Source organism: Stenella coeruleoalba, assembly GCF_951394435.1.
Source record: "Stenella coeruleoalba genome assembly, chromosome: 20".
NCBI classification, from domain to species: Eukaryota; Metazoa; Chordata; class Mammalia; order Artiodactyla; family Delphinidae; genus Stenella; species Stenella coeruleoalba.
In genome coordinates, this window is record NC_137166.1 from 14,365,370 (window position 1) to 14,392,148 (window position 26,779).

At 49.3% G+C, this 26,779-nt stretch overlaps 1 protein-coding gene and 1 long non-coding RNA gene across 3 annotated transcripts in view; one reads left to right on the forward strand and one right to left on the reverse strand.

Moving 5' to 3' along the window:
• LOC307178823 overlaps positions 1 to 26,779 on the reverse strand; it is a 96,987-nt gene that overhangs the window by 23,013 nt on the left and 47,195 nt on the right. For both annotated transcript variants that reach the window (XR_013825284.1, XR_013825285.1), the window contains one exon: positions 26,149 to 26,257. This is a non-coding gene — a long non-coding RNA (uncharacterized lncRNA). The remainder of the gene's footprint in view (positions 1 to 26,148; positions 26,258 to 26,779) is intronic.
• The window catches only part of CALB2 (calbindin 2), a 29,368-nt gene continuing 28,405 nt past the window's right edge, over positions 25,817 to 26,779 (forward strand). Inside the window, exon 1 of the mRNA XM_079907368.1 lies at positions 25,817 to 26,212. Coding sequence (XP_079763494.1) covers positions 26,116 to 26,212 — 97 coding nt within the window. The 5' untranslated portion in view covers positions 25,817 to 26,115. The remainder of the gene's footprint in view (positions 26,213 to 26,779) is intronic.

A 26,779-nucleotide genomic window follows, 5' to 3' on the forward strand; every position in this document is an offset into this window, starting at 1 on the left:
CATGAATAATAAATTATTATTAAGGATACTCAGACAAATATGATGAAAGAGAAGCCTACTAGAGTGGTATATCAGGTAAGCTAAGCCAGTCAAATGAGTTTATGGTAGGCAAACACTTATTTGCTTAATTTTTTATTTTTGGTCATTAGAAGGGTTCATCAACCCTTCTTTTCTTAGTGAAGTTCCACTAGAAAAAATCTGGCTTTGGAAAAACAGGAGAGCATAGGTCTACACTGAGAACCTGGTTGGATTAGGGGTGAAGGTGGGCAGGAGTGAGTGACCCAGAGACTTACTGTGGTGGTGATGTCACAGTAACCATTACTATTTATTGACCCTCTTATTACTAGGTGCCAGGCACCCTTCACATGCATTGTCTCAGGCAATCCTATAAATCCAAGAGTTAGGTACAACTGTTGCTCCATTCTGCTGATGAGCAAACTGAGTCTCAAAAAGATGAAGTGACTGTCCTGAGGTCACACAGCTAACAAGTGACAGAGGCTGGATTTGAACCCAGATGTGCTGGATGCTGAAACTCACGGTCTCAATCACCATGCTATAGCCACCAGAGTCTAGGAAATCTGCCTGTGACGGGACAAGGGATCAAGTAACAGGTCCGTGCTCAGTGAGGAGAATGCTGGGAACACCCAGGTGCTGGTTTCTTAAGCTCACACTTGTCTCGACTCCAGTACAGCAGATGATTGAATGTGAGTCCTCGGAGTTTCCTGCAGAACTCTCTGGCTTGGGTCATTTGTTACCGTATTGTTCATGTACTCATTCATGCCGTTTTTATTCATTGAGTGCCTAGGATACGCTGCCAAATTATTTATAACTGGAAACTATTCCCGGTAGGTCTGCTTTGCCATGGAGATCCAGGAGTGGACAAGATGACTGTAGCATTCCTTTCCAGCTTTGGGTCTGCTGATCCGGGGTGCTCCGGAAACAGATCAGGTGGCCAGTGAAAGCTTCTGAGTGATGGACAGGACAGATAAGCTCCAGGGCTGCATTTCAGCCCAGCAGCCCATGCATCCCAAATGCCTAGCTGGTCATAGGGCTCAGTCCTTGAACGAGGCTGGGGAGTCTTGAAATAGCCCCGTGGTGCTCCCTGTGGGGTCTCCAGGAAGCTTTGCTACGGTCCAGTTGGCATTTTCTATAAAGATCTCTTAAATCCAGGCCTTCGTCCTACAGCTAAGACTCTGGGACAGCTGCCCCTGCCAAACAGTGGGCAAGAGATATTGCAGTCACACCATGGGTTGTGCCTGTTTGGTGCTGGCAGAATGATAACTCCATCTGCTGCCTGCTTTTCCTTGGGGGCCACTGCAAGGGCTGTCCTGGAGTCACAATGCTGGAGGACAGCAGCAAGTTCAAGAGCTACTGTATGCAGGGCATGGCAGGAAAAGCCTTCTGTGGCTCTAACCAATTTATTCCTATTGATTTTCAGATCAAAGGGGTTTAGCTCACAAATCAAAAGATGCTTCTCACTCCCTCCTGCTAAGTCTGCAGCCTCTCCCAGAACCTCAGCAGTCCTCCTTTGGCCTTGATTAGCCTGGATGCCTCTAGGTTAGAATGGCATGGATGGGGCAGGGATCTGAGGATAATCTGGGCCACATCAGTCAGCGTGCCCGGGGTGGTACTCTGAGGTCCTGGGCCATGAGGCCACGCAGCTCAGTAGCAAGTGTTGGGAGCCTGGGTCCTGACAGCGTTACCACCCACTTGTTTTACAACCTTTTCCAAGTCATTTTAACTCTCTCAGGGTCTCTTTTTCCCAAAGGGGAAGAAGAGCCACGTTAGCCTGATGGAGCAGGGGTTTCAAAATCAATCAGAATTGGGTTCAAATCCCAACTATGTCCTTTGTGACCTCAGGCAAGTGAGCTCACCTCTCTGAGCCTCCATTTCTGCATGTGAAAAATGGGCTTCCGGTAGTTGGGGCCTCCTAGGTCACTATGAGAATGAAGTGAGATGAGGCCTTAAAAGCGCTCAGCCTTTCCACAGCGTATCGCAAAATCCACAAACACTACCTGTGATGCTACCCTGAAACCGGGCTTTGGTAAGAATAAAACAGAACCATGAGTGTAAAAGCACTTTAAAAAGTACAGAGCAATTATTGGGAATCACATTTTGGAGTTGGGGACTTGGGAGGGGAAGATCTCCTTCAAGAAGGGGTCCAAGGCAGGGCACTCCAGAGCAAGAAGACATGCAAGACCAGAGGAAACCACTGCAGTGCAGGACAAGTGACTTTTCAGGACTCCAGGATGATCTCTAGGTGACATTGATGCTCCCACCTCACCCCAATGACACCCCCAGAAGGGCCTGTTCTATGCCAGCTCCTGTTACAGGTAAGAGCAGGTATAGGTAGCCATGCAGGTAACACTGCTGTTGGCAGCGCCTTCCAGCTGAGGCAGGGGCTGCTTGATGCTTATCCCAACAACCTCCTCACCTTCCTCCTTTATAAAAGGACGCCAGTTGTATTGGGGCAGCAATATTTCCCAGACTCCCTGGGATCTACATAGAGCCAGGTGACTAAGTTCTGGCCCATGAGATGGAAATGGAAATGTTGTATGGGACTTTTGGAAAGACTCCTTTTGAAGGAAGGCGTTCCCACCACCCCACTTTTTTTCCCTCTGTGACCTGGCCCTACAGGTTGGCATGGATAGCTAATGGCTATGGTGCATGAAGTGACTTAGGATGGCCATGCGCTGGGAGGTGGCAAAGCCTTCATTAACAGGCCCAGACCACAACCGCTGGACTTTTTCTACATGAGAGAATGAGCCCTTGTATGCTTTAATCTGCAATTTTGTCCAGCTTTTAGATGATGGGAAGGTGTCATACTACCTTGAATTGTTTAAAATTCTGCTCAAGGGCCTAGCATCTGGGTAGGTTATCCCCACCTTGAGCCCTGACCCGAGACTCATTTCCAATGGTTTTCAAATCAGCAGGAAACAAGTTTGGGACCTGTTCATCACCCGTATTGGTAAGCTATTGACTAAGGTTCCACCTGTGCCTTGGAGCTAGGAGGAAATGGGGGCTTCTCCACTGAGGCTTCCATCACCCAGGAAATCCTCAGGGAGAGGACTGCTCTCTCCTGCCCCAATTGGGTAGGGGCAAGCAGTTAGGCTAGGTCCCAAAGAATGAGTAGAATTTCAACGAGCAAAAAAGGAGAAGGGGCACCTTGTCTGGTGGGAATGTGGTAAGCAAATGTACAGGCAGATAATCTTTGGAGAATGATGGGGTAGCATGGGTTACAGACAGCTTTGGAAGTTATACCAGATAATTCAGGCTTTATCGTATAGAACTGTCCCTCTGAGAAGTTCAGTGAGAGATCACTACTTTTTAAAAAATTGTCTCAAGTCAGAATTGTTAAGAGTGCAATCATAATTTCATAAAAATATTTATTCTACATATATGCATGTAATACACAGGTTATATGTAATACATATATACCTAAGTTCTTAAAAGATTGGAATGAGCTAAAAATAGCTAACATATTGAACATTTATTGCATTCTGGGTATTCTTCATGCATTATTTAATTTGATCCTCATGACAACTCGCCAAGAGAGGTATTATTATTATTATTATTATTATTATTATTATCCCCCCTTTGCTGATGAGAACTTTACTCACTTGCCCAAGTTCTCACCTTTAATACTTGCCAAGGCCAAGATCTGAACACTGCTGCATCTGTTTAACTCCAAATTCTACTTCTTCACCACCAAGCTCAACTCCTTCCAAAATGATTCACACCAAAATGTCAACTGTGGTTACTGTCATATGGAGTGATCATAGGTGGCCTTTTTCTATTTTGTACTTTTCCCTATTTTCCTAGTTTTCTACTGGCAAAGTATATTGTTTTTATATTTATATTGTGAAATATTACACATCTAGAAAGACAAATTTGCAGCTTTTGTAGAATAAACACCCATATAACCACTCCCCGTATCTGTACCTCAGGAGCCCCACCGTGTCCTTTCTGACCATAGCCCCATCCCACCTCACTAAAGATAACCGTTCTCACCATCTTGTTGTTGACGCCCTTGTTCTTCCTCAAAATCATCACTTAATCATGTATCTCTAAACGACATAGTTTTACTCTTTTTGAATTTTATATAGAATAATTTCTTCTGTATTCTGTTGTATCTGGCTCCTTTCACAAAACATTATGTTTTTTCATAATATGTCATTTAATAACATACATTATTAAGAATATGTTGTTTTTATAATCTGAAGAAAAAAAACATTTGCATTACAAAATATTTTAAAGCTGGAATCACACAAGTGCCTCCAGAGCCAGATTCAGTTGCTCCCTTCCCAGTGACACCTTCTAAGTAGGATTATATTGCCTTAAAAAATAGGATTTGTTCCCTTTAAAAGCCATGGCCAGAGAAAAGAGGGATCAGGCCCATAGCTGGTCCCATTCCTCAGTCTCTCTGCTTGTGCTCGCAGCTGCCCTTCCACCAGGCCAGCTCAGCCAGCCGCTCTAAATGGATTATCCAACTCACTGCCATGATTTCTGAATCACTGCCTAGGTCACCAGTCATGTGTCCTTCTGCCCGGCAGGCACTGTGACTTCTGGGACAGAGGGAAGGGCTTGTGCTGCATGTGTGGAGGCGCCTGGACTTCTCTCTTTGGGGATAACCTAAGATTCCTTTGATTTGGGAGATGGAATCCCCTCCTCTTTCTTCTCCTACTCCTTCTTTCCTTTCCATTTAAAGCAACTTTTCATGGAAAATTTCAAACATATGCAAAAGTACAGAGAATAGTATTGATACAATGAACCCCCATGTAATCAATGATGAACACATGTCCAATCTTTTTTCTTCTACACCTCTCCCTATTTTTCCCCCACTCCTACTGGATTATTTTGAAGCAAATCCAAGAGCTGTCATTCATGAATACCTTTAAATGATAAGGTCTCTTTTTAAAAGCATAGCCAAAACACAAATACCATAATTACTTAATTTCATCAAATATCAAACTGGTCTTCAAATTTTCCAATCATTTCAGAAAAGTTTCTTTACAGTTGTTCTGCTCAAATTAGGATCTAAAGTTCCACATGCTGCATTTGGTTGAAATGTCCCCCTTCCAGTGTTGAATGGTATTCGGAGACCATAAACTGAGTCCCGAGCTTCTCATTGCTATGGAACTGGTCACTGTTCTAGGTTTTGGGGGCTTACAGATGTAGGAAATGCAAACAGTGTATTTTGTGTATGTGTATTTTAAAAGGGAAAATATATCATAAATCTAAACTATTTCTGAATCAAATTTTAAATTACAGAATTTTTTTTGAAGTCTTAAATTTATATTTGCATCTTTTCTTTCATGCTGAAAATCTTGGTTTCTAATAACATCATTACTTATTTATTTTACTCTGTGTGTGTGTGTGTGTGTGTGTGTGTGTGTGATAGAGAGAGAGAGGGAGAGAGAGGGAGGGAGGGAGGGAGAGAGGGAGACAGGGAGAGAGGGAGAGAGAGAGAGAGAGAGAAATAGTTTTGAATAATCATACTAATATTATTTCTAATGATTTTTTTACTGAAAAAAGTTTAAGATCTATTTTTTAGTTATTTTGTCCTTAGGATATGTTCTACTAGGTATGTACACTTAAATACTGTGTTTTAAAAGTCCTATGAAATAATTTCTCTTTGTGCTCCTCCAACTTGGTATACAATCAGGTTCCAACGTTTCATGTTTTGTTCAGTGTTCAGGGATTGTTATTTTCATCTTTCAGTAACTTTGGGGCTTTTTTCCTTTTTCTCAGTTCATTTTGTTTGGTAATCATGTAAAATACGTACACTGTTTCAAAGTCAAATCTACAGAAAAGGTACATTCTGAAAAGTCCAGCTTTGGACCCTCTCCCCCCAACCTATTCCTTCTCCCCCATAGGTAACTAGTTTATTACTATCATCATGATTTTATTACTTCATCCGTTAATATTAAAGAATGAATTTCTAAGTGCCAAAGACTCCTTTTTAAACAGTAATCATGGAATGCTTTTTTTTTTTTTTTTTTGCGGTACGCGGGCCTCTCACCGCTGTGGCCTCTCCCGTTGCGGAGCACAGGCTCCTGACGCGCAGGCTCAGCGGCCATGGCTCACGGGCCCAGCCGCTCTGCGGCATGTGGGATCTTCCCGGACCAGGGCACGAACCGGTGTCCCCTGCATCGGCAGGCGGACTCTCAACCACTGCGCCACCAGGGGAGCCCACGGAATGCTTTTTTAATGAACAGCATGGCTGTATGTTTCTTTTAAGATCTTTCGTCTGAGGATTTCTGAGTGTTCAGAGTCACTCCCAAGAAGACAGACTCACTTTTATAAATAACGAAACAGGAAAAAGAATAAGAAATTTTCCCAAAAGCACACAGCAAATTCAGCAAAGAAAGATTCTCACTGGCTACTTTTTAGGCACTAATCTAGCCAACGGAATATACAAACCAGACCCATCTGAGATAGTCTGCTTCTCTAAGCCTAAAAGCACACATGTGTTTTTACAAGCTCCCTAAGTTTTTCTAAGAGGCAGCCCTGGTGGATAACACCAATATAAGCCAGTGATAGCCAATCAGGCTTTATTTTTATAAATCTGGAAGCAATTTCTTGTGGCAGGAATAGATCTTGTATCCCAGATCAGGCCTGACTGCAAGAACATCACCTTGTTTTTCTTTAATGTAACTTAACCTCTACTTTGATCTCTCACCCCACCAGAGAATACCAAATCGTGGCCAAACTGAGGATCCCAGCTCCACTTCCCCACATACTTGCGTCTATGTTCCCAGGAGTGTCTAGGGCTGGGGGTGGAGGAAGGTCCGATTCTGGCTGTCCCCCGTCCACTCAGGCCTCCTCGGATTCAGCCATCACCCCATCCACCTTCATCAACGGTCCACACAGAAGACGGCCCAGAAAACTCACCTGACCCCAGGATCAGTCAGTTTCAACAATTCCTTGGCCAGCTCGGATGCTACGCCCACAGCACCAAAGTCATCCCACTGCCCCTCACATTTGGAAGTCCTGTCTGCCTAGAATTACCATGCAGCCCTTTCTTTTCTGGAGCTCCACAGGGAAATGGGACACACATCGCTGAGATTTTTGATTCTGCAAACTGACTAGAGGTTCTTGCCACACCCTCCTGCCCTAACCAGGACTTGGCCCAGAGAGCAGAGTGCAGGGTCCTCTTCCCAGTGAGCCACTAACTTCTATGCACTTGTCTCTTCTTCCTCTGACAGCCCAAGGAATCTTTCTTTAGACTGAGGGTGAAGAATCCTTGTTGTTAGTTATCCAACATTCTCTCATCCTTTTATCGGAACTTGGAGTTCATTTTGTTCCCCTAAGGCCAAGGCTTTTGAATGCAAAAATACCTGAGGCAGGTCCATTTTCTTTTGTTGTTAAATCCCTTTTCAGGGCCATCACACTGCACAGTTCAGGGAGCACCATGGAACTTATGCAGTGCACAACCTGAACAGCTGTATGCATATCCACAGCTGTATGGGTTACAAAATATTGACCACACAGTCGTACAGTCTGAATGGGGAGGAAAAAAAAATGCCATGGGGAAATAACATTAGTTAATGTTTCAGAAATACTGCCCTGCCACTTAAGAAAGCTCCAGAAGAAGGAGGTACCCATGAGGCTGGATTGTTACTTGGAAGTTAGACTGGAACAGAATATTAAAGGTGTCTGTGAACCTTCATCCCCCTGCTTGACCAAATCCTTTCCCCAGTCTTATCACCTCGGTGTACCAAGGAAAATCTCAGCCTGCTGCATCTGAGCCCCAAACAACCTGGGCTCCAAGAGGATAAGATGAAGACGCCACAAATACAATCAGTGAAAGTCCTTAAAGATCCCTTCCCATAGAGAGGGAAGCACAGAGTCCTGGCATAATGGGGCACTTGGACAGTCAGTTCTCACTGGTGAGTTTCCAAACACTAGCACAATTCAAAAGGAGCTCCTTAAAATTTGTCTGATCTCTGGTCTGTTCCTAGTCCCCAAGTTCTAAGATTCAGCCTGTTACCATGGCAGCTGCTGCCCAATTGAAATGTTCACATTTATAGAAACTGGCTAAAGCATTTGAATCTGACAGGGCTGGCACACCAAGCAGAGAACGTCACCCCCCCCAGACACATAGGATGCTTTATCCAGAAACCATGGAAGTACTGGACTTGAAACCGAGCAGGACCCTTCCAGACCCTCTCTGGTATACAAGCCCCCCATGTCTTCCGTCTCTTGAAGTAAAAGGCTTCAGGCTTCCCCTGAATCTCAAAAGCCTGGCTCAAGAATTAATGATTAGGGGCTTCCCTGGTGGCACAGTGGTTAAGAATCCGCCTGCCAATGCAGGAGACACGGGTTCGAGCCCTGGTCTGGGAGGATCCCACATGCTGCAGAGCAACTAAGCCCGTGCACCACAACTACTAAGCCTGCACTCTAGAGCCCACGAGCCACAACTACTGAGCCCACGTGCCACAACTACTGAAGCCCATGTGCCTAGAGCCCGTGCTCCGCAACAAGAGAAGCCACTGCTATGAGAAGCCCGTGCACCATAACGAAGAGTAGCCCCCGCTCAGCGCAACTAGAGAAAGCCTGTGTGCAGTAACAAAGACCCAACGCAGCCAAAGATAAAAATAAATAAATTTACTAAAAAAAAAAGAATTAATGATTAGGAAAATGTGAACATGTTGTTACAAGAATAGCTGTTGGGCCAGGAAACTGGTAGTAATTTAAACAATAGATCAGCCATACAGCAGAGTCACAGGACCTTTAGTTCCTCCCTGAAGAACATAGATAACAATGTCTGATGCACATTCCTAAGCTGTTTTTACAGAAACCAGACTCCCACCAAATGAAAACTGCTGACCACAAGCACATAGACCCCAGACCAGTTGGGACCAGAAGGTTGATGATGTTGACTTCTGAAATATCACCCTGTTACCTCACCACCAAGCAATCAGAGGAACATCCACGAGCTGATCAGGCACCCTGCAACCCACACCCCTAATGTTGCTTTTAAAAACCCTTCCCTGAAAGCCATTGGGGAGGTCAGGTCTTTTGAGGACTAGCTGCTTGTTCTCCTAGCTTAGTACCCTGCAATAAACGCTGTACTTTCCTTCACCACAACCTGGTGTCAGTAGATTGGCTTTGCTGCCCATCAGGCAAACAGATTCAAATCCAGGTTCAGTAAGAGCCTGGGAGACAGAACCTGAGACTCCAGGCCTGGCACAAATTGCCCACGTGACTGTGAGCTGCACCCCGCCCAAGAGATGCCCCGGCTGACACTTAGTGGTGCCCATTTCATCATTAATCCATTCATTCAACAGTGCTGAACACCTTCTCTGTGTCAGGCAAGGCACTGAGGATAAATGGTGAGCATTGCAGAGTCCCTGTGTTCACCCAGGCAGTGTAGTCGGTGAGGCCAACAAGAAAACAGAGAATTACAACGCAGCGTGAGAAAAATGATGAGAACAGAAGCATGGGGGTGGGGAGGCAGCAGACTGGGGAGGGGGTAGTGGGTACTTGCCAGGCAAAACCTAAGCTGAGTCTTGAAGGCTGAGCAAGAGTTAGCTAGGATGGGGTGAGCAAATGGATAGAAGGAAGGAAAGGTGCTCCAGGCAGAGAGAACAGCATATGCAAAAGTCCAGAGATAGGAGAGAGCATTCAGGGTGCAGCAAGCAGTTCAATGCAGCTGCAGCGTGGAGAATGAGGCTGAAAGAGAGGAGAAATGCAGCTCAAGAAGAAAGCAAGGGCAAGAAAGGGAATGTGCCTTGGTTTTCCATGGGCTTCCAGCTGCCCAACTCCCCTTTAAAATCAAACAGCACAGGTCCATCCATGTTGCTGCAAATGGCATTATTTTGTTCTTTTTTAGAGATTGTCATACTGAGTGAAGTAAGTCAGACAGAGAAAGACAAGTATCGTATGACATCACTTATATGTGGAATCTAAAAAAAGCCTACAGATGAACTTATCTACAAAACAGAAATAGAGTTACAGATGTAGAAAATCTGTACACCTGAAACTAACACAAGATTGCAAATTAACTATACCCCAATAAAATTTAAAAAAAAAAATTAAACAGCACAGGAAGAGATTAGTTGAGAAGTGGCTCTGCGTCTGGGGAAGGAGGGGCAGTGCCCCTGAGGTGAAGGGTGCTGAAAGAGGACAGATGGGGGAACTGTGGCCACACCTTCCCGATGCCCATGAGCCCAGCCAGCCCCAACTCCTGTTCCATCAAGCACTGCTGTTCCCCAGAGCATCACCACTGCTCAGACCCCCTGGAACACCCCTTTTCAACTTCTCTGTCATTCCATCCAGCTCTTCTAGGAGATGAATAACAGTTTATTGCACATCAACTTGGGGTTGGCACTGTACTCAGTACTTCAAATGCAAAATTCATTCATTGCAAAAATAATGTTTGTGTTCCTTCTATGCAACAGACAATATCATTCAGATACTGGGGACATGGTCATGAACAAAATAAACTCTCCAGGAACTTATATTCTCAGGATGGGGTGGGGCTGGAAGAGAAACAAAAGCAAATAGACATGTCTTACGTCAGGAAGACACAGTGGTCTAAGAAAAATAAAACCCAGTAAAGTGACAGAGAGTGACAGACAGGGGATGGTCAGAAAGGGGCCTGACCATCAGAACCAAGACCTGAGGGAACTGAGGAAGTAAATCATATGGAAATCAGGAGGAATAACGTATCATCACACTGAGGGAATAACAAGTGCAAAGGTCCTGTAGTGGACATGTCACTGACACATTCCATCAGTGAGGCTGGGGGAGCAGGAGGGGACCAGGCCAGATCAATGGAAGAGAATCAGATTGTTATTATCACTGTAACATGAAAAAGTCAAGCACTCTTGTTGTTCCAACATTACAGACAAATAAACTGAGGGTAAGAAATATGCACAGGGTCTCAAACGTTTTCTAGACAGAGCTGGGAAGCAAACCCAGCCGCCCAATCTTTAGAACATGGGCCCTTAATTGCTCCCTTAGAATATCTTGTCAAGAAGCTGTAGGTAACTAGAACAGATCAATAAGACTCCAACCCGTCTAAGTTACCCAAAGCCCCAGCGATTCCATGCCTAAAATTGTAGGGGATCATCAAGGACTTGAACAAAGATTCAGCTACTTTTTTATAATGGCAAAATAACTGGAAACAATACCTTTTCCCTAATAAGAAGGAATTGGTGAATAAAGAAGTTACGACACATGCATGTAAAGAGTGTCTCATGCATTGCCATTTTAAAAGACGTGGAAGATTATGCAATGACACGGAAAGATGGTCAAACTATGTCATTGAAATGAAGTCATATGCACAGTAGGATCCCATTTTTGTAGCAAATAAATGTGTGAATATACGCATAGGCAAAAGGCTGGAAGGAATTAAATCAAAATGTTGATAAATCGCTAACCCAGGGGGTAGGATTGTGGGTGGTTTTTCTTTTTGTTCAGCAGCATTCACTACAATGAATATAAATTATTTTTGCTCAGAAAAAGTTTACACGTACACAAACACACAGAAAGCTGGCCAGAAAGCTTCCTGGGTTGGCGGCCACGGGGTGGCACCAACCTGGGCTCCTCTACCCCCCACCCCACTCCCTGAGGTGTGCAGAAAGCAAGGATCCGCCAGGTCCCCATCAGAATCACGTTCGGGTTAGAGACCCTCATCGTGAAGCAGCTCCCTGGCCTGAGCTGGAAAATTCGGGGGCGTACTGACAGCCTCACCTCACTCCTCAACGAAGCCTTCAGGATCCAAAGCTGGGGGAGGGCTCCAAGCCCGAGGGCGGACAGCGGCGGCAGCACGCGGCCAGGGTGCCGGAGCGGCAGGGTAATTAACACTTCACTTGTCAAAAAATCTGGTGCTATTTTTAAAATCATTCCACCGCATAGTTTCACAAAGGATTCCAGGAGTCCTTCTCAGTCCACCCAGTGCTTTAGGAAGGCAAATGAACCTATTAATGATTTAGTAGTAATCACCCAGAACTGTAGAGGAGATGCCTCACCCCAGCCCCACCCCAGGGATTCGTTTGCTGCTCTTCTTTCTGGAGATGGAGAGGAGTTGAGCCAACCAGAACTTTCTCACCTGCACTGTGTTTGCGTTCACCCTGCAAGACACCTGGAGCCATTCGTTTATTAGGCCCTGGCTTCCGCGAACAGTTCAGCACAGAGGCTTCAGAGCCAGGCTGCGGCCCTGCCACTCACCAGCATGTTACCTTGGGCGGGCTACTCAACCTCTCTGTACCTCAGGTTCTTTGTTTATAAAACTGAGGATGTGACAGAGCACCAAGCGTCCAGGGCTGTTGTCTTTAGTCTAAAGCCAGAAAACTATGGCCCCCAGGCTAAATACAGCCCACCTCCTGCTTCTTTAAATAAAGTTTTATTGGAACACAGCCAGGCACATCATTCACAGAATGCCTATGGGTGCTGTCGAACTAGGATGGCAGAGGTGAGTGGCTATGACAGACTATAAGGCCCACAGAGTCTAAAATATGTATTAAATATTTATTATCTGGCCCTGTTATTGCCGACCCCAGCTTAGGTTAGAGTCTCCCAGAAGTGGAACAAGGATTTAGGGGCAGTGATTTATCAAGGAAAGGCTGTCAGGAGGAACCAGTAAGGGGGTGAAGGCAGCAGGATGGGGAAAGGGAGGAGGCCAAGCCAGGGCATGACGTCAGGTAAAGCCTCAGCCTGTGGACTTCCCTGGTGGTCCAGCGGTAAAGAATCTGCCTTCCAATGCAGGGGGTGAAGGTTCAATCCCTGGTCAGGGAACTAAGATCCCACATGCCTCGGGGCAACTAAGCCCACGTGCCGCAACTACTGAACTCGCGCACCTCAAGGAGAAAGCCCGCGTGCCACCAACTACAGAGCTCACGTGCTCTGGAGCCCCCGCCACAACTAGAGAGAGAAAACCCACACGCCACAACTAGAGAGAAGCCTGCGCACTGCAACGAAAGACCCTGCATGCCGCAAAGAAGATCCCGCATGCCGCAACTAAGACCCGACGCAGCCAAAATAAATAAATAAATAAATAAATATTTTTAAATAAATAAATAAAATTATTAAAGCCTCAGCCTGACTTGACCCCGCACGAGCAGTTCCCTTGCAGGTGAAGTGGTTCAGGCAGTCCCTGAGGAAGAGAACAGGTGTGAGGAACTAGAAGCAAAGCCCACAGAAGCTATCCGAGGCACAGGGCACTGTGTCAAGCACTTTGGGTACATTATAACATTGCCTCCTCGCCGCAGTGATAGGAGGTGGGAAGTACGTGATGCCCACGTCACAGCTGAGAGTTAAAGGAGGTAATCCGTGTGGGATGCTCAGCCCATCACCCACCACAGAGGAAGAGGTGTTACTGTATCCTGGGTCTGTTCTTGTGCTGAATTCTGGGGCCGCAGAGATAAATAAAACAAGCCTAGGATCAACGTGACTGCTCATGGGGAATCTAGCACGTAACTTCCACCAGAGCCCTACTTAGTGCTCCTATCAGGGAGGGCGGAGGAGGTGACGCTGGGAAGGAGTCTTGAAGGAGAGATAGCAGTTGCCAGGTGGGGGAGTGACCTTTCCGACACAGAACACAACATATGCAAGGGCTTGGCCCCGGGGAACAACACACACTCTGGCAACTGCAAGGAGTTTGGTGGGGTGGATGAAGGCTGCGTGGGGGGCGGTGGGAGATGAGACTGGGGGCATGGAGGCCACGCAGGAAGCAGATCCTGGATGCTGGAGAGTCCATTCCAAATCGGGAGTTCTGTGGTTCGGCTGGAGGGTTAGTTTTCTGGGGCTGCCATAACAAAACATCACAGACTGCATGGCTTACACAAGAGAAATTTATTTTCTCATAGTTCTGGAAGCCAGAAGTCCAAGATCCAGGTGTTGGCAGGCTTGGTTTCATTCTGACCTCTCCGTGACTCGTAGGTGGCTGCCCTCTTGCTATGTCCTCACGCGGTCTTTCCTCTGAGCACCCCTGGTGTGTGTGTGTGCGCATGTGTGTGTGTGTGTGTGTGCGTGCGTGTGTGTGTGTGTGTGTGTGTGTGTGTGTGTGTGTGTGTGTGTGTGTGTGTCTTTCTGGTGTCTCTTCTTAGAAAGACACCAGTCAGATTGGATTAGAGCTCACGCTAAGGACCTCATTTTAACTTAATTACCTCTTTAAAGGTCCTATTCCCAAATACAGTCACAGTCTGAGGTACTGAGGTTAGGACTTCAACATATAAATGGGGGACAGGGTGGGGATGGGGGAGACACAGTTCAGCCCGTACCAGCAGGCATTTCAGAAAGCTCTCCCTGGTTCTGGTAGAGAGGGCAGCCTGGAGAAACCAGAGGCGGCAGGCTGGATGAAACCCATTGTAGCTCTCCAGCCACTTAGAGCCTGAAGTCAGGATGGCTGAGTCTGCAGTCTGGGGGACGGCTGAGCAGCGGGGGCCAAGCTGCACTCTCCCTGCCCTCCGGCTGCGACTGACCTTCAGATCCAGGCAGCAGAGAGAAGAGGAGGACAAAGGTATGCTTCTGCATAAAGGCAAGCAGCTGGTACCCAGAGCACCAGAACCCGCAGAGCAAGTGTCAAGGCCAACACAGGCACAAAGCCAGCTGTCACCTGTCCCCTGGCCACGCCATGGGGGCTTGACCTCCTGGGCAGCACCTGGGGGGGGTGCCCCCATTGTCCTGACTTGTTCACATACTCCATGTCCTCCCAGCACTATCTGGTCATCAGAGAAGCCTTGTACCATCCAGGCTGAGAGTTCACATCAGGAAGCATCACACCTTCTCTAACCCGCCCTCGGAAGCTCCGGGGGCCACTAAGGGGGACTCACACTGCTCATTCCCAGGTGAGTCCTTCCCAAGGAAGCTACTGATCTATTATATCTTTAGGGCCAGGGCTCTACAGCTTCCTTTGTGATTAAACATTTTTCTCTCTTTATGTCTCTCTCTCTCTCTCTCTCTCTCTCTCTCTCTCTCTCTCTCTCTCTCTCTCTCTCACACACACACACACACACACACACACACACAATCCACAGTTCCTAAAATTCCACCACTCAAAGACTTATTCCTTCAGTTCAATCTCCTGGGAGAAGGAGGGCACAAGACATTAAGTCACCAACACCTTAGGGTGAATTTATTAATCAGATTCTTCCCTCTGCCTTAGCCAGGTGTTAAGAAAGTACCAAGCATCTGAAGGGGAGGGTTATTAAAAAGAGATGGCACTGTGGAGGAAAAGCAAATGTAAGCGGGGAGAAGCAACGTTCCTTCTACCCAGTCTTGGTCAGCCTGATGCTCTGAGTCAGAAGTCAGCCAACTTTTTCTGAAAAGGGTCAGACAGTAAACATTTTTGGCTTTTCTGGCCATAAGTCTCTGTTGCAATCCCTGGACTCTGCCGTCGTAGCACGAGGGCAGCCGTAGACACCAAGTAAATGAATAGGTGTGGCTGTGTCCCACTAAAACCTTACTTACGGACACTGAAATTTATCATTTTCATAGAATATTCTTCTTCTAATCTTTTCCCAACCACTTACAATGTAAAACCCATTCTTAGTTTGCAGACCATGCAAACATAGGAGGTGGCTGGATTTTGCCTGAGATCCGCAGCTCGCAGCTCCCCGTCCTTCATGAGACAGAATTTGCACCTCTCCCATCTTGTGAAACCGTCCTCTCCTCAAGGACAAGCCCTTGGTCATTCTTTGCTGCTCGCCTCTCCAGCCCTCAAGAGAAAAAAGTGGCTCCTTGTTCTGTGTGCTCTGTCCACGATCCCTGAGGATCTGCTTTCAAATGTGGAGGAGACAGGGTGACAAATGGGCTGGCATGCAGGCTAGCCACCGGCAAGCTGCTGCGGAGCAGTGGCCTCGGGCTCACGCCAGCTGCCTGAGGGTGGCTCGCATCTGACTACCCCTCCCCAGCCCACATGGGATGTATCAGGCCCCGAGGGGTCCATCCGTCACACTTCTGGGCCACTCTTTAGGCACCTCTCCCAAATTACAAAGGTATTTATTATTATTATTATCATTATTGTGACATCTGACTTTAGGCGAACCATCCCCACTAATAAAACAACACTCACTTCGTACTGGGTAGTCGGCCTGTGCAGGTGCCATGTGAACCTTCTGTGGCTAATGTTCCCAGAATGAGCCAGGCCCTGTTGTAGGTGCTTTGCATGCACTTGGGGCTCTCGGGAACCCACGGCTTCAGTACCAGCGTTATTTTCATCTTATGGATGAGAAAACTGAGTCGAGAGGGGTTAACAACACACCCAAGACACACAGCCGGTCGGATCTATCTGACTCTAAAGCCAGGTTCTCTGTCACCGGCTCCCCCAGCCCTCTCTACCTCACAGCCACACTCCAACACGGTATCCCAATTCCTCAGATGTAGAAATAGAACCCCTGAGAAGTTAACGTCTTGGTCCAAGTTCACGTAGCTAATAAATGGCAGTGCTAGAACCCTTTGTTAGAACCACTGACACGCTGGAAATATCCTGCCCTCTTGTGAAAACACAACATTTCTAGACAGTGTCAGAAGCCAGAGTCCTAGACTGAGAGTGGGGCTTTCCAACAAGCGGCGAGAGAGGAACCTCAGCCTGAGAGCGTGTCTTAGGTCTGATCTAAAAGCAGAGCCCACGACAGGGATTCTGCACAGGTGAATTACTGAGGTGAGGGCACCTGGGAGGAACCCTGAGAAGGTACAGGTTCAGCTGGAGTCTGGCCTCAGCCTGATCTCTGGAGAGCTCTGGAGCATGAATGGGACACAGGGTCCTCTCGCCCTGAGGCAAGGAACCAGGCTGAGATATGCTGTATCTGTCAGTCATTGGCCATGGGCTGTCCCACGGTGGGGTAGGGGAGCATCTCTGGGCAAGGTGGCAATTCTCCAGAGAATGGTACAGCTTTGAGCCCTAGCAGTCAACCCTCACAGCAGCTGGTGGGCACAGTACCATCATTTGAAGGGTCCTCAGCAGGGCGCAATTGGCATCTACTATGGGCAGGTGACCCTGTAGGCGCAGACCTCACTATCTGTCTCTGTGACTCCTGGAAAACCACATTCCCTTCCTTCCCCTCCCCTTTCTCCCCCTGTTCCTCTCTTGCTTTTGGACCTCCTCCTTTGTCACCCTCCAGCACTGGCTGGGCTGGGCTTGGCCCGGGCTTCTGGCTTCTGTATCAGACCACCAGCAATCACAGCCAGAGCTGAAGGTTCCAGGAAGCGCCCCAGTGTGGCTCCTTCCGGCCTGGGCCTGCTCCCTGCCCACCACTGCCCAGCCCCATCCTGTGTTCTGCCTGTGAGGGGATCCCCACTGACGTGATGGGGAAAGCAGGGCAGGGAAGCAGCTATGAGCCAGGCCTGGGAATTAATGAATGAGGGAGAGGATGAGAGCCAGGCAGCTCCTCCTCGCCAGACGGTGCTTCAGCCGCCAGCAGGGCAAGCAGCTGCCCTCCCGAGGGTGACCCTGGGGGCCCGTTGCCTCGCACTTGACTGCCAGGAGTTGAGCTGGCGAGGTCCATGCAAGGGCTCATTTCTAGAGCTTTCAGAGGGTCGTAATTCTCTAAGTAGAAACATCCTCTTCCTCTCTGCTGCCCTTTATTCATTCATTCATTCACTTAGCAATTATTCATTGGGCACATATGGGCCACAAACTGTGCTGAGAGCCAGGAAAAAGTGATGAACAAAATAGACAAGGTCCCTACCTCCATTCTAGTGGGGGCGACAGAGAAGAACTGAGCATGGTGGGGTCACAAGTCACTCAGAGAGATGCACAACGAAGATACAGTTTCTTGGGCCTGTCTTCCTCAAATGCCTCCACCCGGCCAGGCAGTAGTGGGGTGGGAATGGGGGAACACACTTGAAAATTGCCTATTTATGGGACTTCCCTGGCGGGCCAGTGGTTAGGACTTCGCCTTCCAATGCAGGGGGTGTGGGTTCGATCCCTGCTCGGGGAGCTAAAATCCTACATGCCTCGTGGCCAAAAAACCGAAACAAAAACAGAAGCAATATGGTACCAAATTCAATAAAGACTTTAAAAAAAAATTGCCAATTTATGGTACCACTATGCTGTTTTGCTCAGAAGGGCACTCTTGAAGAATCTGGTTTCCTTTGGAGAAATGTTCAGTCTTTTCCATCCTCTCCTCACCTCCTTCTCCAGCATGGTGTCTGAGCGTGAGGGAGGGCAGTGATAACGGGATAACTAATGGTGGGGGGATGGAGGTCACTTGGAGGAACACTGGGTCCTCCCTGCTGGCCGCTGCTCCAGAGTGGCTGGCCTGTTCTCTTGCTGGCTGCACTGCTGCGATGCACCTGTCCCGTCTGGGGCACAGCAGCTGCTCCTGGGGCCCCACTCCATCCCCTTTCCTAACCAGGGCTCCCACCTCACAGCTGCTGCAGGTGTTGGCTGCTACCTGTCACACCTGCACCCTTCTCCAGGGATTGCCCTTGACGGAAGGAAGGTGGCCACCACCCCTGGAGATGGACCCTGGCCAACGCCTACCTCTCCAGGGTCACCATCCCACCACACACCCCTCCCGCCCTATGCTCCAATCCCACTAGTCTTCTTACAGTTCCTCCACCACGGAGCACGGGGTTCAAATCCCAGGAATGCTCCCCTCCTCCCTTCTCCCGGTTAATTCCCCCTCAGAATGACCTCCCTTAAACACTAGATATTTACGGCACTCTTGTTAAAAACTGTTTGCCCTTCTATGTTCCATTATGTGGTTTGATCAATATCTGTCTCCCCACTCGACTTTAAACTCCTGAGGGGAGGGACTAGTTCTGTTTTTCTAACCAGTGACTCCCTGAGGTCTACTACAGTGCCTGGCACAAAGCCGATGGTTATTAAATATTTTTTTGAGGGCATGAATAATTCAGTTTTAAACGAGCTTATGAATGAATGGAATGCAACCCTGACCTTTGAACACCTCACTCCAACATCCCTGGTACATCCTGGAAAATCCTGGAAGTGGGACACTGCTCCTCTAGGGACACTTTACCTATCCTTGGTGAAAGGATCCGAATTCTCAGCCACCAGGAAGTCCCATTCTGGCAGGAAATGGAGCAGGTTTGTTTGCAAATCGAGCCCAGGGCTCCCTGCCAGGCCCCAAGCAGAGGCCAAGCCAGCCTCACACAGAGGCCCTGCAGGTTTGGATTGGTTTGCAGTGATATTTCCCTCTGCCGGCCTTGCCTGAGCCTTATCTTACTGGACCTCCTTCACCCCGGTCCTTTAGTGATCTTCTCTAACCTTCTGGAGAGAGGAAGTATCAGCTCCCAGCTCAGCTCAGAGAAGATGAAGAGACTCTTGTAGATTCATAAATTCTGGTGGACCTAGAATCTAGTTATTCTGAGATCCAACCCAGTGATAAAAAGAATAAAAGCAGTCAATATCTATCTACTCCGTGCCAGACACTGTGCAGAGTAATTTACATGCATCATTTTACTGAATCATTACAGTTCTTCTGCGTAGGTTCTATTAGTGTTCCTGTTTCATAGGAGAAGAAACGGAGGCTTTAAGAGGTTAGAGAGAGACTAAAAATTCACTCTACTTGACCAGGAATCAGCAAACTATGTCCCAGGCCAAATCTGGCCCAGTGCATGTTTTTGTAAATAAAGTTTTATTGAAACAGAGCCATGTTTTTTTACATATTGTCCTTGGCTGCTTTTGTGCTACAATGGCAGAGTTGCGTAGCTGAGACTGACACTCTGGCCCGAAAAGCTAAAAAAATTTACTACACGGCCCTTTCCAAAAAGCAAGTTTGCCAACCCCTGTTCTAGGTAACACCCCCTCCCCCTGTTCCTTTACATTTGGACTCACTGGTCAGAGTGCTTTTTTACCCAGGTTTACATGTCCCACCGCCTATTTGAGTTTTCCATGTTGAGCACCCAAGACTAGAGGTGTTCATTAATGCCACTGTGCCCACAACTCCCTCTAAGGGAAACAGCCGCTTCTCTGCACTGCGCCCCCCCCTCCACTCCCCTCACCCCCTTCTGACTGGATCCACAGCTGATGGGATCAAGGGGTGGGTGCCATCCACAGCTGGGCAGCAACTTATGACTTGAATAGCCTGACACAAAGAGATGAACTAGACCGATCAGATCCTTCTCTTGGGATTTGGGAAAGGGAAACAAACAGAGGGGAAATGGAAGCTGGGACTCTTGGGACAAGTCAAGGCGAGGTGGCTATGACAGGCAAGGAAAGGCAAAGTCGTGAGGACAGGTGCTGTGGGAGAGAAGAAACTGGACAAACTGTGCAGATGGAGACAGAATCTGAGGAGTGGCCTGCTGCCCTAAGAAAAAAGGAAAGAGAGGAGCCTTGGTCCCTGAAGGTTTCCCAAGTCCAGGTCTCACGAGAACAACTGTCCTCTTCTTGGATTATTAGTTTGGACTTTTTGGTTACAAATGAAAGAAAATCTAATATAAATGGGCTTAAACACCAATGGTTATATATCAACTCATGTAACTGAAAAGTCCAAGGTACTTCAGACTCAGCTTGATCCAGCAGCTCAAATGATGTTACACGTGACCCAATTTCTTGCAGTCTCTCTGTCTTGCCTTTTGTGATTGGACTGCATCCTCAGTCTCCACTCCGTGCCCTTCTCCATCTTGGGCCACTCTAGACTCTCCCTCATGGTGTCAAGGTGGCTGCAGCAATTCCAGACCTCACAGCTGCATACCAGTCTGTTTGCCGTAGAGAGGGCATCCCTTCCAGCAGCTCCTTCCCATTCTGGAATGCGATCTCTTACTTCCTATCCTTGACCGCACTTTGGCCGGGGGGTGGGCTGCACTGACTCAATGAGACCCCTTAGCATCTGCCTTCAGTTTCCTCACCTATAATAACAACATTTGAGTGCTTCATATGTTCCAGGCCCTACATCACTCTTTACATGCTTTCCAAGTCTTAATGCTCACAAAGGTCATATGAGGAAGTTACTAGATCTTACCAACGAGGAAAGGAAAGCTCAGAGAGGTTGGAAGCCTTGCCAAGGGTCACACAGCCATCACACGGCAGAACTGCTGATTAGCAGCAAAACCAAGAGCCAAAAGGGGCCTGTGGGATCCTGAAGCCTGAGCTCTCAGCCTCTTCTGTGTCCCTGCCTATTAGGGGAGGATGTCACTCAACAGCCCCCAGTTACTGTCATTCCATCTCCTACTGCTATCCTGGTGACCCAAATCCTTTGCTCAGAGAGGAGTATTTTGTCCACAGATTCTCAGGCTTCAGACTGAGTTTATTCAATAGTCCTGCTCCCACCTCTGGGTTCCTCTGGACTCTATTCTCCCTCCACCTGATTCGTTTCCATGGAAACTGTTGGGCTCCTGCATCCTTTTCATCCTTCTTTCTGGGAAGCAAGGCCAGCTCTCCGGCACCCCAGTAGCCAGGCCTAACCATTTTAAAAACCAAAGAGGCAGGGGCTTCCCTGATGGCGCAGTGGTTAAGAATCTGCCTGCCAATGCAGGGGACGTGAGTTCGAGCCCTGGTCTGGTAAGATCCCATATGCCGCGGAGTGGCTAGGCCCGTGAGCCACAACTACTGAGCCTGCGTGTCTGGAGCCTGTGCTCCGCAACAGGGGAGGCCGCGAGAGTGAGAGGCCCGCACCCCGCGATGAAGAGTGGCCCCCGCTCGCTGCAACTAGAGAAAGCCCTCGCACAGAAACGAAGACCCAACACAGCCAAAATAAATAAATACATAAATAAATTTATATATATTAAAAAAAAAAGACCAAAGAGGCAACATCTGAAAGAAATATTTCCAGGCAGAGGGAGGAACCAAGCAGGGTTTCTGATTTTTTCTTTGATGCTCTCCAAAATAACACCAGGTGCTCTGAGCAGCTCTGCCAATTACCTCAACACAGTGGATACTGGCTAACAAGTTGTCATCTGTTCTCCATCTCACCACCTGACAGTCAGCAGGCTTTCCTCCCTTCTTGGGGGGAGCAAGTCTGGGGTCTGAGGCCGAGGGCAAGTCTTCTTGCCAATGCTTGGTACTGGACTGCAGCCCTCATGATGCAGCTGGTGGCCTGGAGGTGCGAAAGGAAGGATGGCACCCAGTCTGCCCCTTCTGGAGAAGGAGGAAGCAGCCATCAGCCGAACTCCTAGGCATCTCAGAAACAGCAGACGTGGTGTCATCCCTTGCCACCAGGAGGTTCCCTGCAGTTCCAGTGGTCAGGACATGGGAAGAACTTTGTACATATTGTCCAGGGCCTTAGCACCTGGTCCACAAGGACTCCATAGACCAGAGGAGCCAAAATGTTCCCTATCTCCCACCCCTGCCAGGTCTTGGGTGTTCATCTCTCCGAGCTTTGGTTTCCTTATCTTCAAAACAGGCCCAACTCTCGCACTGATAGGCTAGCTGTGAGGACCTCGCCAAGCAAGACACAGTAAAAGCCCTCTTTTTAAAGTCAACTAAAGGTATCCTTGCGGTCATTATCATCGTTGTCATCGTTATAAACATGTGGGGAGATCCTGGAGGAGTAGCAGAACCTCAGATCTCTGAAACTCTTTCCCATCCCTGAGCGACGTCTGCATCCATGTTTTTCTTCTCACATTCGGGTATTTAAACTTGGTCAGGGCCAGCTGACAACTCCAGTTTCTTCTGCTATTCAAAGCTCTCCTCCTCCCCCCGCTGCAGCCTGGAGTCTTGGCTGGGGACTGAGCGTGGAGACGAGCAGGGGGCTGGCTCTGAGACATCTCCTCCCTCGGTGGGCAGGGGCCGGGGCAGGGAGGAGATCTTCCCACCCATCTGGTCACCTCGGGGTGCGGGAACTGCAGCTGGTCTCTGGGGAGTTCGAGGGCACCTTGCACGGTAGAGTGAAGGCTTTCTTGGAGCCATTTTCAGGTCTACCCCGGCCTCCTTCAACACCAAGGATCGACCAGCAGTATCTAGCTTTTGCTCCTCCTTTCAACTCTGTGCACCTTCCCAGAAGCCACAGCAACCTCCAAGGAAGGGCTGCAGAGAACAGGAACGGGGTGCCATCGCCCCCACCTTCCTTCTAGGCCCAGGACAGGACAGCCTGGGTCTTCAGACAGCTCTAAGTCAGACACAAGCACCAGTTCTGTCTTCACAAGGGGCCCAGACTCCAGAATTCTGCTCCGGGAGCAGGCGGGCCTGCCAGTGTCCTCTAACAGCAGGCACCCCACAAGACCTGGCGAGGTCTTCTGGAGTCTCCCCAGCAAAGTGTAGCTTCAGAGGAGCCCCACACGCTGCACTCCCCAAAGACTAAGGCTCCTTCCTTTCCCCCATGCAGCTTCTCCTTTCATAGCCCATGGCCTTGACTGGAGCTACAGGGCAGCCCAGCAGACAGGAGGTACCCGGCTCCTGGGGAGAAGTTTAACAAGTGGGGTACTAAGCCCCTTTTGTGCTACTCTTTCAGAACAACAAGAAGATTCCTAACATTCTATATTAATAACAATATCCACCTTTTAATTAAGCACTTACAGCTGCCAGGATTCTTGCTAACTAACTCCTCGACTACATTATTTTGGGTTGCCTTACACTGACTTTGTGCCACCAGTATTATTATTACCTGTATTTGTGTGTGTGCGTGTGTGGTGCGCGGGCCTCTCACTGTTGTGGCCTCTCCCGTTGCGGAGCACAGGCTCCGGACGCACAGGCTCAGCGGCCATGGCTCACCGGCCCAGCCGCTCCGTGGCACGAGGGATCCTCCTGGACCGGGGCACGAACCCGTGTCCCCTGCATCGGCAGGCGGACTCTCAACCACTGCGCCACCAGGGAAGCCCTATTACCTGTATTTTTACTAAGGTTCAAAGAGGTTAAATAGCTTGGCCAAGGTCTCAAAGTAGGTTTTGTACCTGCATCTCTCCAACCGCACAGCAGGGGCTGGTAATCCTAAACATGGCTGCTTCTGCAGGACTCAGCCTGGGAACAAAGGGATGTGCTTGGGCTCTGCAGCCCTCCCTGGGCCTGTATCTGGGAGTCAGGGATGCGCCTCCCACAAAGAGACTCCAAGCATGCATCTAAAATGAACGATGCAGGGCTATCCCAATGCAGGCTTTGGAGACCACTGTGGTCACCCTGCTGTCCTACTCAGGACCTCTCCTAGTCAAGCCAACATCTTCCCCCATCTCAGCAGCTCGGGAAAGTAGGAAGCATGAGCTCCACTCTCTCTTCCTCGCCAGGAAAACCAAAGCAGCAAGGGGGGTACTGGTTTGGGTCTTTAGAGAGCCAGAGATGAGATCCCTCACCCCAGATCTGGGCCAGGGGAGGGCGCAGGAAGTGAGCCAGAAGAGCCCAGATGACAGTGTCAGAGCTGGAAGGGGCTGAGCCTGGCCCCTGAGGGGCTGGCAGCACACTGGTTAAGAGCTTGTGTTTAGCCTTTCCCCTTGGCCTCACTCTAGGGTTAGCCCCTCTAGAAACTATTAGTTACCTCAGGGGAGGGATGCTGGCCAAGGAATTTCTTGCCACGCCAACCTTCAACGGCCAACCGCCAACCGCCAACCACCGCTGCTCTTTCTCCACAAAGGGCAGCCGGAGCATGAGCTCATTTAATCCTCGGAACAATACTAAGAGGTAAATACCCACATTCGCATTTTGTAGAAGAGAACAATTGAAGCACAGATAGGTTATGTAATTTGCCCAAGGTCACACAGCTTACTCTGGGATTCAAATCCAAGCAGCCTGATTCTAGAGTGCCTGCTCTTAACCACTGAGCAATCCTGCCTCCCTAGACCCAGCGGTTTTGGTGAATTCCTCAGCCCTTGGACCCTTCACCAGCAGCATGGGGGAGGGGGATGCATACAGGCCTGGAAAGCTAGCTTCTTAATGACCCTGACACCTCCTCTCTCCTAGTCCGTTCCTGCAAGGAACTCTAAACACTTTTGCTCTGGGCAGAAAAAAAGCAAGTGGTTTTGGAACCTTCACTCTGTATTGCCTCTTTTGGGCTCACTGTGGGCTCGTCCCTCCCCCTAAGGAACAACCTACCCCCTCTGTCTCCTGGTTTTCCTCTCTCCCCTGGTGACCTCCTTTTCATTCTCACCTCCTTGCCTTTGCACTCCTTTTGGAAGGCAGTTCAGCTAACACTCATTAGCACATGCTAATGAGCATCAATTCATTTCTCAGTCACTCAGCAGGAGAGGGGAGAAAGTGGGGACAAAGCTGCCACTCTGGGGGTAATGGTCCACAAGGCCAGGACAGGCCCCCAGGCTCAGGCCCCCAGGGAGAATGGGGAGGGAGCCTAGCCCCCAGCTGGGGAGTCCTGTCTATATTCTCGGGTTGTACCCTCAGCAGCTGCTTCTGTCTTTTCTGAGACCAGCACAGAATATTCCTAGGTCAGCCGTGAGACCTTCTCTGCCCACCAGCCTAAGCAAACTCCCACAATGTCCATGGGTGGGCGTGGCTAAGACCTGATAGAGGAGGATATAGTTCTGTCTGAAAGCCCCCAGAGCCTGTCCAGGGTGCGGCAGGCACCAGAGGGTGGAGGGAGGTACCCAGGCAAGGGCAATCAGTGGAAGCCCCTCCTCCACTCCCTCCCATCTGGATCCTTCCTGGGGGTCGCTGATTCCAGCCACCCCCAGTAAAGTCTAGAGAACCCTGGGCCTCTCCACAAGACTGGGCCCCATTAAGGAGCTGTGAGAGGGAGGAAACAGAGCCGGGCTGGGCAAGTCATTTGGTCCTTTGAAGTCTCAAGTCCCCTCATCGGAAAAGTGGTCCCTGGTCTTCCTGCTGTGAAAGGGTCAGACGAGAGGAGGCATGAGAAAGTCCTAGAGAACTCCGAAGTCCAGGTGCTATAGACTTGTCAAACTTTTATTATTATTACTACTGCCGGTGTTGCTGTTACTACTGTTAGTATTATTGCTGCTGCTAGTGATGATACGTGGTGGCTGCACTCAAGATGATCAGAGAGAGGGAGAAGGAAGGCAAGGGCAGCCTCTCTCCCCTTTGCACCCGAGAGCCTCTGTTTCCCTGGCCAGGCGAGGAGTGGTCTCAGCACAGACGGGCGTCCCCACCCTGCGAACCCCTGCGGAGCCCCGGGTCGGCCGCCGCCCCGCTGAGACCCAAGCCGATTCTCTGAGCGCGCGCGCCTCCTGCTGGCAGCGGGGCGCGGGCGCAGCCTCCGGATTGTATATAAAGGCAGCGTGGCGCGCGAGACCTGGCCGAGTGCGGTAGAGGAGCCGGCGCGCAGGGAGAGCGCAGTGCTGCCTGAGGTCTCCGAGCGGCTCGCCATGGCTGGGCCGCAGCAGCAGCAACCCCCTTACCTGCACCTGGCGGAGCTGACGGCGTCCCAGTTCCTGGAGATCTGGAAGCACTTTGACGCAGACGGTAAGTAAAGCTCCCAACTTGTGTGCCCGCTCGCCCCCAGGGGACCTGCGGTGGAGAAAAGAGGGCAAGGAAGTTGCGGGCAGGGGTAAGGTTGCCCCAGTGGGTGTTTTGGGTGCAGAGCCTGCTGAGGTAGGGGTCTCGAGTTTGGGAGACACCTGGGTGCCCTGGTGACAACCGCCCGTAAGTTTTCTTCCCTGACAGAGACGACAGAGCCCACCGGCTTTTGCAGCCTCATTCTGGGCAAGTTGGGGCTTTCCCAGAGGGGAGGCCTGGGCTGGCAAGGCTCCCCGTGACTCCCCCTGCCGTCTTATCTTCCCCGCCTTTCTCTTCAAGGTAACATCCTGCCTTCAGCTGCGGCAGCCACAGGTCTCAGACACCACTCATTTTTTCCCTCAAGTTCCCCTTTTGTTGAATACCAGGTTAGCCCCGTGGGGTCCTGGGGACTGGGGCAAACTGGGGGGTCCTGAAGGGACACTCTTGGCCTCCCCAGCCTGTCCGGTGGGAGCAGGAGTGGAGAGGGCATCCAGGCAGTGAGCATCCCCTAGGCTTCCTCTGCCCACGTTCCAT